This window comes from Metarhizium brunneum, chromosome 1 (genome assembly GCF_013426205.1).
Source record: "Metarhizium brunneum chromosome 1, complete sequence".
NCBI classification, from domain to species: domain Eukaryota; kingdom Fungi; phylum Ascomycota; class Sordariomycetes; order Hypocreales; family Clavicipitaceae; genus Metarhizium; species Metarhizium brunneum.
This window is the reverse complement of record NC_089422.1, coordinates 663006-675498: the sequence shown is the minus strand read 5'-3', so window position 1 is coordinate 675498 and position 12493 is coordinate 663006. Positions and strand designations below refer to the sequence as shown.

Sequence of the window (12493 nt, the reverse complement as noted above, 5' to 3'; positions counted from 1 at the left end):
CCCGCGCCGTGCTCCCAGCAATTCTTTCTGTCTTGTCCAAATCTAGAATGTTACCAAAAGGGAAAAATAGGGGAGGGAAACAGTGGCATGCTATGCGGCAATGTAAGGGTCCTCAAAACTCCCTTTCTAATTAACGTCAGGTGTCGTTATGTCTTCTCTCAAAGACAATATGCTATCACGATGATTTCTACCTGGTTTTCGGTTGGGAAGAACCAGACTCTATCGGTCTCCGCGACCAAAATTCCATTCATACTGCGTAATTCTTAGTAAACAAGCTCTACCCGATGGAATCTTGGGAACTTACCACTCTTCCGTCCTCATCTCCGGTGTATACACAGGTGGGCATGGGGGTAATACAAGTGATTCCGGCATCCGTGTTGTCCTGTGTGTCACCCTTAAAGTCGATATGGTCTAGCCTTCGAAGTAACTCCAGTGTCCACTTGCCCGCAAGAACACATTTGCGCCAAACATTGACCCGTCCCTTGCTGTGCCCGGTAAAAATGATGCAATTCTCAAGCCACTCATCTCCAGCGCCTTCGTAAAATGCACAAGAATGCACATAATCATCTTGCTCTCCACAAACGTTTTGGTCTAGGATGAGTGTTCCATTAAGTGTGTACAGGAGAACGTTTGGGCCTGAGCATAATAATACTTCTCCAGAAACATTATTCATCGCAGCACACTCCACGAGCCGCACCAGCGGCAACTTGCGGATGAAAGTAAGCTGGTTGAGATCCCAAAGGAAGGCTTGTCCATCCGCGGACGCCGTAACAAAGGTACTGAAAGCTTTGCTAACAGCCATAGCTGTAACCAGAGTCTTGTGACCAAAAACGCTGGATCGTGGAACAAGTTCTACAGGTTTGCTAACAGACGTGTGTACCATGTAGACTGATACAACACAGTCTTCACCTGCAGTAATTAGCGTTTTGGAGTCTGCAAAGCAAGCGCATGAAATCTGTCCGGTATGGAGATTCTCAAACAATCCGGCAGGCTAGTAATAGGTTAGCATATAAACGCTGCATCTATGTGGAAGCGACATACCTTGCGATTGTCGCTGAAGAAGAAGCGGATGCTGTTATCTGCATATCCCCACTCCAAAAACTTATCATACGGTGCAAAGTTCAAGCGGAATGCCGATGCGCATAACAGCCGGTCAAGTTTTGGGGCGTATATCAAACTAGATACACGTTCATGGCTCTCTGATTCAAAAATTAGTTTCCAATATTTCGTTGAATTCGAGTCGAGGAATTTCTCACCTAACAGGGGTCGAGGCAGAGATGTCAACGAGAAAATAGAGGTATCCAGTCGTCTGGTCGAACATTGCGTGTACTCCCGAGCCGGATGTGGCTTGTTAAACACTTGATGAGGAGTCTGTCCGAAATTATGAATAACACCTGCTGTTATAGCTCTCTCATTTGCATCAGTGATGCGATCCAGGTCGCTTGCGCCAGCGTACGAGAGATGGTGGAACACATTGAGATTTTCCACAGCTGCCTCCCCTCGCTGCTTACATCCGAAGACGAGGTCTATCCAGAGATGCAAGTTTTCGCTCACATACGGGCTCTCCAATGCCTCTCGGTGCTTCGCAATGAATATCTTGGGGTCTCCCTTGGCCCACGGCGGAAGCCGAACGTGATCGACCCGGGCACCGGTGCTTTGCTTGCGACCGAAATCATATCCATTAATATTTGTCAGGAATTCAGGGAGGCAGAAGAATTCAGGAATAAGCTCTCGGACATCGGTCTTGTTCTTAGACGAGGCAGATGCCCACGCGTCAGCAACTGATTGGAACAGTCGGTCTGCATGATCAAAGCTGTCTCCTTGAACAAGGAGGTACGACTGCACGAATGGGGGAAGTCGAATAAGATAAGAGCTGACAATCATCGCAGACGAATAATGAGTACCATAATGGAATGGTGTTTGACCAATCTCCCTGAGCGCACTATACGTCTCAACAAACCCAGGAACTCGCGCTTGGCTTTGAGCGCCCATGGGCTTTGACAAATCTCGAAACGTTGCCGGGTCTTCAAGGTCCAAGTCCTCACTCGTATAATCCGCAAGGATCCATGGAAACACTGGATATTGTGTCAAGTCGTTAAAAGTCCTGCCTGCCATGGTATTGACCATCATAAGGTAGTGAAAGTTGGATACTTCGCCTCTTTGCCATCGCTTCACAATTGGATTCGATGGCGAAGAGTTGAAAAGCGTCCCGATTCTGGAACCTAAGCCTGCACCAAATCCTTGGGGAGACTCGTCAACTGTCTTGAGTGCTTCGAGCCTCCAGGCGTCTTCCGGATTTGGCAAGGCATTGGCCGTGTTAGTGTGCGGCGCCTTATTCAGTAACTTGCCATACACAGTATCTCGAACAGCAGAGTTAATCATCGTAAGCAAATAACTACGGCCATCAGTGAAAAAGATTTCAATCGCGACGTCTCGGAACAGGAATCGTCGTTTGGAGAAGCTGATGACATCATGCCACTTCCAATGGCGTGAATCTTGATCACGCATGCCAGCAGTTTGGCGCTTCTCGAGCGTCTTGGTCCCAGTAACAACCATGGTGAATGGATCCCGCTCCTCCGGTGGTGCTTGCCAGACATTGACAATGTCTCCGCTTGCACACTGAAATACATTGTCCATCATGTATAGGGCATCTTTACCGACGATAAGAATACCTTCGCAGGCCTCTAAGCCGGTGATTCGAGACATGTTGTAAGCAGCCTGAACCTGATCTCCGTGTTCCAACCGCCTCATGACCTTTCTGTTCTTGTCCTCAAAAGTATCCTCCCCCTCAATCGGCTCATTGGGGTCGTCCACCAGCTCAAAGTCATCCTCGGCGACGAATCCGCCTTCTTGTTTGTCCGACACAGAGTCGGGTTCGACTGTCGCCGCCGCGTCGTTCCCGTCGGCGAGATTAGTAGAAGACAACGAGCGGCTAGGCGTATTGGTCGGCGGTGTAGAGTTAATAGCCGTGTTAACCCGGAGAGGGACTGATGCGGCCTCTATTGCCTTTCCCTTGGACTGGTACTTCTCATCTATGCCAGACGCATCTGGCAAAAGTCGCAACCGCATACGATTTCGACCTTCGGTTCTATCGAGCTTCCACTTCAATGGAGTAGGTTCGCTGAAAACCGCACCGGGCCGTCTCAAATCCTTCTCCATCTTGCGATATGCGGCTCCCAAATAGGCCATGTCATCTTGTTGGTCTTGCAGAAGCCTCTGATACTTGAAGTACTCTGAGTTGAATATGCTCTTCATCCAGGCGGTGTTGCCAACATCATGATTAAGTAGCGTCTTGCTAGCATTGACGCCATCAGAGTACCAAACTTTGAGTTTGTCCTTGCGCTTGGAGAGCCTACTTTTAGCACTCTCCGCCGTACGTTGATTCTCAACAATGACAAAATCTTCCCATGTCTTGGCAATGCTTCCGAAGAACAGTCTATCAAGAGATGGCCGGTGTTTGTCCACCCATAGGACAAAAGTCTCATCGTCCACTTCTGTCAGCTTCTGGAAATCTCGCGATAGCTGTCTTTGGTCGGGAGTAATGCATGACCGAATGAGGGCGGTCGATTCGTCCGGTTTTTGTACCATGATGATTCTGAGAAGATTAGCTGCTGCAATCCTGATAGATATTTTGCCATCAATAAGCTTCATGTACAGCTGATACCAAAAGAGTCTGAAATAATCATCGTCGTGGTCAAAACATGCAAGGATAGACATCTGCCAATATCCGAGCATATTCATAAAGCCTTTGGCTTCTTTTTCCGTGACTTGAGCGTTTTCCAGGTCCGAAAGCTTCAGGAGTACGATTCTGAGCAGGCAATTTCGAACCGTAGATACCGCCTGGCTGCACAAGCGAACACTTTTCAGGTTTGAAATATCCGGTCGCTGAAGATATTCCAGTATCGAACCAATAAAATCAATTGCAACCTCGGCCCCGTCGATAAACCAGCCCTCAAAGATGGCTTCGGACATCTGAGAACAGAACCGAAAGATATTGGTCAACAGACGAGGTTCACAGAGTGACTTTTGGTTGGCGTGGATTCTGTTCGTAAGCTGTCCCAAAATCTTTCTCCAAAGGTAGGACTCGAAATACGCTTGGTGCTCTTGAAAACCAGGAGGAACCTTGGCAAAGAGCGAAAATCCGGAGAAATCCTTTCTATTCCAGACTTGGTCCAAGAATACTCGGAGAACAAGCTCTAACATTCCGTCGAAGACTGGTCCGCCAGAAATTTGGCCACTGAAGTCATTCGAGGGCCGTGAACGTAGCTCCGAGTGTGCCTGGTCTGCTGAGCTCGCTTTCTGGGCTGTGAGAAGCACAAATGATGATGCTCGTCGCAGCGGTGTGCCTTTGGGAGGAGTTGACTGAGGTGATGATAACACATCCACACTGGTGGTTCTTACAATCGGTGCCGGAGCAGAGCCCCTTCCGATAGGGCGAATAATAACATCGCTACCTTCAAATGTCAGAGCCGAATCTCGAGAGTTCAGTTCAACTTCTGGCGTGACCGCATCGGTGCTCACGATACACGGGTAGACTGCGGTGAGCAGCATTCGCATCCATTCTGAAGAAATGGCAAAGTCTCGGAAGTCAGCAGATCGTTCTTGCAGGTCCAACAAGAAACGGATCACGCCAAGTAGCACATTTTCATCGAACAGTGAGCTGTCGGCTTTCTCTGGGTTTGTCACTATAGCAAAGGTAAGTTTATCATTCATTAAACAGCATACACGTGCTCGCACTTACTCTTATGTTCTACTGGGAAGAGATTTGCCGCTTCGGCCCTGGAGTCACTGACATCACTGCCCTTGGTCTGTGAATCACTCTCATCCAGGCGGTTCATCACATCCCTCAAGCCGTGTTGAAGCATTGACGTTATGATCACCAGTGATTCCGGATATGCAACTTTCCTCTTAGAGAAGAGGGTGAGTAGCGAAGAGGGATCAATGGCTTGTTCCAGGCCAATGTTGGCAGCATCGTAGCCAAATAGAATGCTGAAGCAAATGGGCCACAGCTTGGCGTTGGCCCAGAATCGCTTCAGCTTACTAGCCATGATTATGAACCCGCCAGATTTGCCAGCAAATTTTGACGTATAATTAGAGCCATGAGAAACTAGAAGCCTAGCCAGAATCCTACAACCGTGCATGACAACTTCAGCATCATCGTCGGCAAGGAGGTACAGTAGCCACTATAAATAGTTAGACAAACGATCAGTAACATGTGCAAGCTAGCTCACCTTGTTTGTCACAGTTCTCGCAAATTTCTTGATGTGATTTGTATTTCCTTTTTCGCAGAGAATGCGTGAATACATGCCCAACACCCGCACGCCAAGTTGTCGCCTAGAAAGAAATTTGGTGCCTGAAGGTGGTGTAGCCATCCTTATAAAATCTACCGCGATCCTCTTTGGCGTCCCGGGGGTGCCTGGTCGTGGAATTGAAGACAAGGGCTTGGGGGTGCGCGGGTTCGAATTCGTTGGAGAGTGGAAAGCATATGTAATAAATAGTGATAGCGCTCGCATGACCTCCTGGCTCAGGTTTGACTTGACCAGTATCTCAAAGGCAAGCATGAAATGCGAGACAACATCCTCGGAGACGGCTTCCCCTTTCATAGCATCCAATAGACGCTTCACGATTCCTTCAGCAACGTTAGTTTGTTCGTCGCGTGTGATATGTATTGATTTGACTTACTCATCCGTGTCAGTCTACGGCTATTAAACTCGTGATGCTTACTATTTACTGCAAATGTCAGAAATTGTTTATAATACAGCTCTTGAATTCGGGATGTTGATTTCCTCCAAATGTCAAGGTCAATGAGCAGAATGCGATATGCCAAGGGATTGACAATGAAAGAGTCAATCGGTTCTGCGTGATTGTAGCCAACAAAGCCCAGAATAAGGCTCAGAATACGAAACAACAAGCTGTCTCGGTCTTCATTAGAGATGAGCAGCCGTTCTGCTGCTGGTTCACCTGCGATTTGGGTGCCATAGCCAACTTTGATTCGTAAGAGCATGCCCAGTATACCGTAACCATTGTCTCGTTCCATGGCTTCGCTATTTCGCCAGCTCTTACGAATACAATGAAACAGAATTTCGATGGATCGAACGGTTTCGTCCGCAGTAGTGGCCCGCTCCAACAGCTTCAGCGCAAGGGGAGTGAATCCAGCAAGTCGCCAAAGGTTCTCGTCAAGATAGGATGGTACAGCAACGATTGGAGTTCCACGGAAAGACGCCATGCCCTGTGCTCTGAGCAATGCATCCGGTAGACTAGGTACAGCACAATTGATTGCCAACGGCGCCCCTTCTTGGCTTGATATACGGAACAAATTTCGAGTGGATATCCGCGGAAGAGATCGCAGAAGACCAGTATCTAGGTATTGAACATTTTCTGGGAACGTGGCCGATGGAAGAATGCTCAACATGATTCTACACTCTGGTAGGAGCGTGCTCGCCTTGTCTCGAACCGCGCGCAGTATATCTGAATTCTCGTCCTTACCAGGATGGGTAATCTCATTGCGCAGACCAAGGGTGGCAGAGGTCTCATAGGTTTGAAAGCCGCCCAAGCTGTCTTGGTAATTTCCTTGATACCTAGGGCCGAGTCCGTGATGCACTGCCAAGTAGTCGTCGCTGAGGACGTCTTCAAATAAATGGGCCGAAGCAAGAGACCATCTTGAGACAACCCGTCCAGGGCCAACTTTGCCAGATAACTCCAAAGGGGTTCCCAAAAACGCCTGAACCGGATTTGTCTTGTTATGATTTGAGTTGAAGGATGCGAAGCTTTCGTTATTGTCATTCGACAGTGGTGGCGTTAGAGGATAATTGCAACGAACTTGCTCTGCGAATTCGCCATTGACATACAAAGATGCCTTGCTAGCGGTCATGGTCTTGGGTCGTCGGTGCACAATGGCAATATGATACCACTTTCCTTCGCTAAAGGCAACGGACTTGAACCTCACGCTTGGTTTGTTCGAATACACAGAAGTCTGCAAGATGAAGTTGCGGGTGTCCCGCTCCAGGTACATGAGCACGAAGCATGTTTGAGAAGCATCGAAAACACCAAACAAGGTAGTGTGGGAAGTGGAATCAAAATTCTCAATTCGTATCCATGCTGTGAAGGTGTAGCCAGCAGTTGATTGAGGAGGAAATGGCCGGCCAAGGGTAGATAATTCAAGAGACGAATGGCCATGCAAGGACAGATCGAACTGAAAGAATGATGGGCCGGCATATCTAGACATCATTTCCAGACAAAAGTCGGCAGCATCAGGTCGTGACGCGGCAAGAAGGAATTGTGTATCCGCAGGCTCGTTAACGCCTAGAAACATGAGCAATTTGCAAATGGCGAGCAGTCGTTCACGTTCTGACATGGCCAGAGATACTTCCTGACCAAAAGCTGCATGTAGAAACTGAGACAGGACCCCTGTCGAATGAACTGCAGCCCGGTTGAAGATTGAATCTGAGATGGCACACAGAATCGTTTCCAGAACGAAAATGGAGCTTGGTGTCGCAGGTGAGTTAGCCTCACGCGGCATGGCCATCCAGAAGCTGACGACTGGGCGAAGAATTTCCGGAAATTGGATCACGGAAGTAGACTTGACGATATCTCGCACATTAGGTCCAATGTTTTCCGCCGATCGGGCCAGAACCAGATCCCATTGATCGTCGCCATCGTCGGACGGAGGCATCTCCTTGTCGTCGTCTCCGTTGGAAGTTGATGGCGGTGCCGTTTCGGCTTCGGGCCGCAATAGTTTGGCAATAGACTGACAGAGTAGATCCAATGCTTCATCGTCCAGTGCAAATGCAAGCAGTTTTCCAAACACATGACAGCTGACCCAGGGATCAGGTTCGGCACCCCCCAGTCCAATACTAGCAATGACTTGTTCTAGAGCCTCCCATCCGCCGCCGGCGACGCGATATCGAAAGAATCTCTTATTACCAGAGTGGTTGCGTAATACCGAAGAGAGGACGTTCAAACTGGCTCCCAGCAGTCTAAACAGCGACATCATGTCAGCTTGGCTTCGCTTTTGCGGGTCGTAGAAGCCCGAGAAAGCGCGCAGAACGTCGAGGAGAATGTCAAAACCGCGGGCGTGTCGAAAGTCGTCCTGCAAAGCCGGCGACCCAAACGCAGATACATGTTGATGTATGTCCCTTAGAGGCTTGACTAGTTTATCAATGTCGGGGTATCCGTTATCGCCGGTCAAGGATGCGGCAGTCGCAAAGCCATCGAGAAGGTTGCGCAGGATGTCAAAAGACTTGGATGTGACTGGGACCGACGCAGAGGTCGAGGACCGGCAACGACGAGGATGGGACGACATGGTCATTTGACGAGACGGCCGCCGTCATTCCAAATGCTTTCCTTCTGCTCTCCTGAGCCCTATTCAAGGGTCCAGGCTTTGGCAGGTCAGTGGCGGCATGGGAGAGCCAGGAGGCCTGGGATGTTGGCGGGTGTCGACGTCTTCCAAAGCTCGGAGCTGCACCTGGGATCTGCAGTGCGCGGGGCTCATCAAGCTGTGGCAAGAGGCAGGAGCTGTCGAGACGGTCAGAGGCTGGCGCCTGCCCTAGAAGAGACTGGAGCGAAAAGTCGAGTGAATTCGTCGAGATGTTGGAATTGACGGGGAAATAGCTCAGCAGCAAGGTTTCAGGCGGATGTGGTCTTGAATGACGGATCGTTGTGTTCGTAACGCATCATCACGTCGGAGCTGAAAGTGGGAGCTTGCGTGAACGTCAGTCGTCAGCCTTGGTGAGGTGGCTGAAGAGTCTTGTAGATATCTGTGGCAGAGCAACGCCCCCACCCCCATCCATGTGCCTCAAAATAAGTAATGGGGCGCAATAACCTGCACACAAAAGTGCATGTCGCCAGTGCTCTCTGTCATGTTTTTATTTTGGCTCCATGTCCTTACTGGTATTGCAGTTAGTGCTATTTGCCTTATTCCCAATTTCGGAATGCCCTGGATAAAGGCCTTTATAGCCGGCAGGCTGCAGAATCTTTTCGAGCCATCTAGTACCTAGGTAGTTACATAGCAGTAGACATTTATTGACACGTCAATAACTTCTCGCGACATTGTATCATACACTCAAGTGGGCCTGTCAATGCATGTAGGGTTGCTGGTACTTCAGACATCTATAAACTCTATATAAATAGAAATAAGCTGGCAATTGCAATTCATAGAAGAATAAATCTAGCATCACGATAATTTCTCTTTAAAATTCCATCTTATCTTATCTCTAGGAATGCTATGTATTTCGCCGCGTGGGGAACACGATGCTACGCAAGCAAGGAGACAAACTTACCCTACATCAAGTAAGCGAGGGAGCGTCCTTTGTGAAGCAACTAATTCGTCATGTGCTTGCGATAACAAATTGACATTCTTGACCTCCTTACCTTCGTACAAGAGTCAGCGCACTAATTACTTCAGTCGCTGTCTCTTTCTCTTCGCTTTTGTTAACATTTTCTATTGTCAACTGTGTTCAGTGGCTTTACAAAGTGGAAGGTTATGAAGCTGGCCGTAACAACCCGGTTCCATCTGCCTGGTGACTTGAACCGAATATAGCTGACATTTCTTGTTTGCGCCAGAGGTAGTAGACGAATGTTGTTCAACTATTGATATTGCATCGGAGGAGCACGCAGCAGCATTGTGAACGAGGAGAGGAGCACAAGCAAACTAATTCCACCAAATAACAAAGCTGCGCATCTTCACGACTGCCAAAATGACCACGTAAAAGCCAGTGCGGCTGCTCCTGACTCACGCAGCAGAATCGAAAAGCGACGATGAGAGAGAACCAAGTCCACTATACCAAGCTGCCGAGGAGGGAGACACGGGTGTATGCTCTTTGTTTTTGCAGCAACCTGCGTACAAGACACTCAAAATCGGGCTCTTCAAGTGCAGTTTTCAGAGAATAAGGTGACGACAACCCTGATGCTGCACCCATATGGTCATAGCGTGTCGGAAAGGGATGGATCCCGTAGCTCATCTATCCCGGCGCCTGACGACTTGGAGTTGTGCCTCTGAGCAGCAACAGAACATGGACGAAAGCTAGTCATACTGTTAATCGCTCAGGATGGCAGCCAAATATGTTGCCTCTGTCAGGGGAAAAACACTCCTCTTCGCCTTGCGGTCCGACTGGGCTTCACTGTGCTTATTTAAAGCTTGTTGGATAAAGGTTCCGAGATTGAACCCCAGAAGGCTCAACAGATGACACTCATGCAACTAGCAGCTCGGTATGGGCATCTCGATGCTGTTAAAACTTTATGGAAGAGCGAGGGGGCCAAGACTTGCAGTATCCTGGAACCAGAGCCGCCCATCTCTAGCGAGTCCACATGCCCACCAGACCAGTTGACATGTCCGGTTCAATCAATGTTCATGTCGGCCCAGGAGGTTACTGCTGGGAAGGGTCATATCAATTGATAGCTGCAGGGGGGTGGCTCGTAGAGCGGGACGCACAGAGAGAACTAAAGGCGCTTGAGGTAGCTGCCGAGAGCGGGCAGCATGCTGGCGGCTATTCAAGTCTGGTCCTTGATGGTATTGGGGGAAAATTCCGATCAGTCCACCACCAGATCGTCACTAAAGAGGCTTAGTTGGCTTTGTAGAAACCACCAGATCTCAAAGGCTTGGACGCTTTTGGCGAGCCAGATGAATCTGATCCCACCACCTGAAGAAGTAGCAACTGAATTAAACGGGTAGCTATACATGGTAACCCACCATGAAGAGGCAATGTCTTGGACATGAATAGAACAGGTCCAAGGGGGGAGTGACCCCTTGACCTAGCCTTTCTCCAGAACCGGCCAAGGCTCATCATGCCGCTTGTTCATGGCGGTAGGCGCGAGTACCTCGACAGCAAAGGAGAGACACCTCTACATGCTGCAAGTGAAGCTGGCGGGGAGAAGCTGGCGATGGCCGAACGGCTTCTTGAGGAGGGCGTGAGTCCAGACTCGCTCTCCAATTACACCACAACACGACACATAGCGTCCGCCCGGGTCCAAGAAGATTCCGAGCTAACATCGGTGCCCTTCTTTGGGGGCATAGTGCCAACCTAAGGTCGAAGGGCAAAGACTCCGCTACACCACACGGATCACGAGCCTCACTAACACAGCCGCCGTCATTGGCCGCGAGGGGCACACAGGAATCTAGTAGGTGGGCTGAATGACTACGGGCCGATAGTCCTTGTGATGGCGGCAGAAGCCGGCGCCGTCGAGGTGATGGAGTTCCTTAAACATGGGGTAGATCAAACGATCGGAAACAAGACCGGGTTGTCCGCCCTTCGTGCGGCTCGGAACGGGCACTTGGACAATGTCCAACCACTAATTCAGTATGAATACCACAAAGTCGATCCGACTTTGACCACAAACAATGGGCGCCACAGCACTACATATGGCGGCTCCAAATGGTCGCTCGGCGTCATCGAATACCTCGTACACATGACTTGGTTTACACATGAATGTACAGAGAAAGAGCGTCTGCACACCGCTCAGCGTAGCCATTCTATAGGAGAAAAAGGAAGGCGTATGTATGCCTCCATTTAAGGGTGGTGCGGACCCCAATATTCGGAAGGACGACAAGGCTGCGATGCAGCTAGCCATCGTGACCGACCACGGAAGACCAGGACTTGGTCTGGATGGTGCCACAAATGCCCAAATTTGGCCGTGATGGGGTTGAAAGGAGTGCTTTTAGCAGCTATTCGAAAAGAGATGATTCGCCATGATAGCCCTATTAAAGCACGATGTTGGACTGATGGGCGACACGCAGGCTGCCGAAGTTTGCGCCCTCCCGAGTCCTTACGTACGCATCATGTGGCATCTCGGATACGGTGACTGGCCATCTTTTGGAGAATGCAAAGCAATACGCACAACATTCCTCTCAACGATGCCAATCAGGCTGGCGATGCGGCAATACGCCTGGCGGTACTCTGTGCAAGTTGGAACTGGTAGTCACTGGACAGCCTGTCGAGCACGGGGCTGACGCAGATAGGCGCCACTCGACGGGGAAAACACCTACGACACCGAGTGCCAAGGACGGCGAGGACATTTTGCGCCGGCTGTCGAGCCATGAGAATGTTAATGTCTCTCAGAAAGACATGAACAATCGGGATGCGCAGTCCTGGGCATGCGTGTCTGGGTCCTGTAGCGTCGTGAAGCGGGTAGTGACGAAAATGCAAGGGATAAGGGAGTGGCGCACACGTTGTTCGGCTGCTTTGCCGCACGTTTTGACTTCAGAGGCGCCGGATGCGCTTCTCAACGCGCTTCACAGACACGAGGACGATGGAAGAAGAGCAGAGATGCTCAAGGCCGCTGGGCCAAAGGCAGATGGAAACGCTGGACACTACGGCCGGTCGCGATCCCCGCGGAGGCTGGCCATGCGGTTCACATACGCAATACAGCAGATTCAAGGTGAGCGTGATGGCGAAGATGACACCGTCTCACCTGCACACCCACGCGATGGGATATCAAAAAGACGCCATACGCGCGGGAGGTGTGAGAATGACCAAAGGGCAAATCATTATCGTCGGTC

The 12493-nt window shown here is 49.9% G+C and overlaps 2 protein-coding genes across 2 annotated transcripts; one reads left to right on the top strand and one right to left on the bottom strand.

Moving 5' to 3' along the window:
• Positions 1–219: 219 nt before the first annotated feature.
• Positions 220–8302, bottom strand: lvs1 (Beige 1; the record flags this gene model as incomplete). Its single annotated transcript, XM_014687389.1, has 7 exons — positions 220–252; positions 305–991; positions 1042–1199; positions 1257–4685; positions 4742–5183; positions 5232–5629; positions 5683–8302. The coding sequence occupies 7 exons, from the start codon at positions 8300–8302 to the stop codon at positions 220–222; spliced, it is 7767 nt and encodes a 2588-aa protein (XP_014542875.1).
• Positions 8303–10782: 2480 nt separating this feature from the next.
• Positions 10783–11022, top strand: G6M90_00g002050 (uncharacterized protein; the record flags this gene model as incomplete). The annotated part of the gene is made up of 1 exon (XM_066129523.1): positions 10783–11022. One exon carries the CDS (start codon positions 10783–10785, stop codon positions 11020–11022), a length of 240 nt encoding a protein of 79 aa, XP_065985664.1.
• Positions 11023–12493: the final 1471 nt, after the last annotated feature.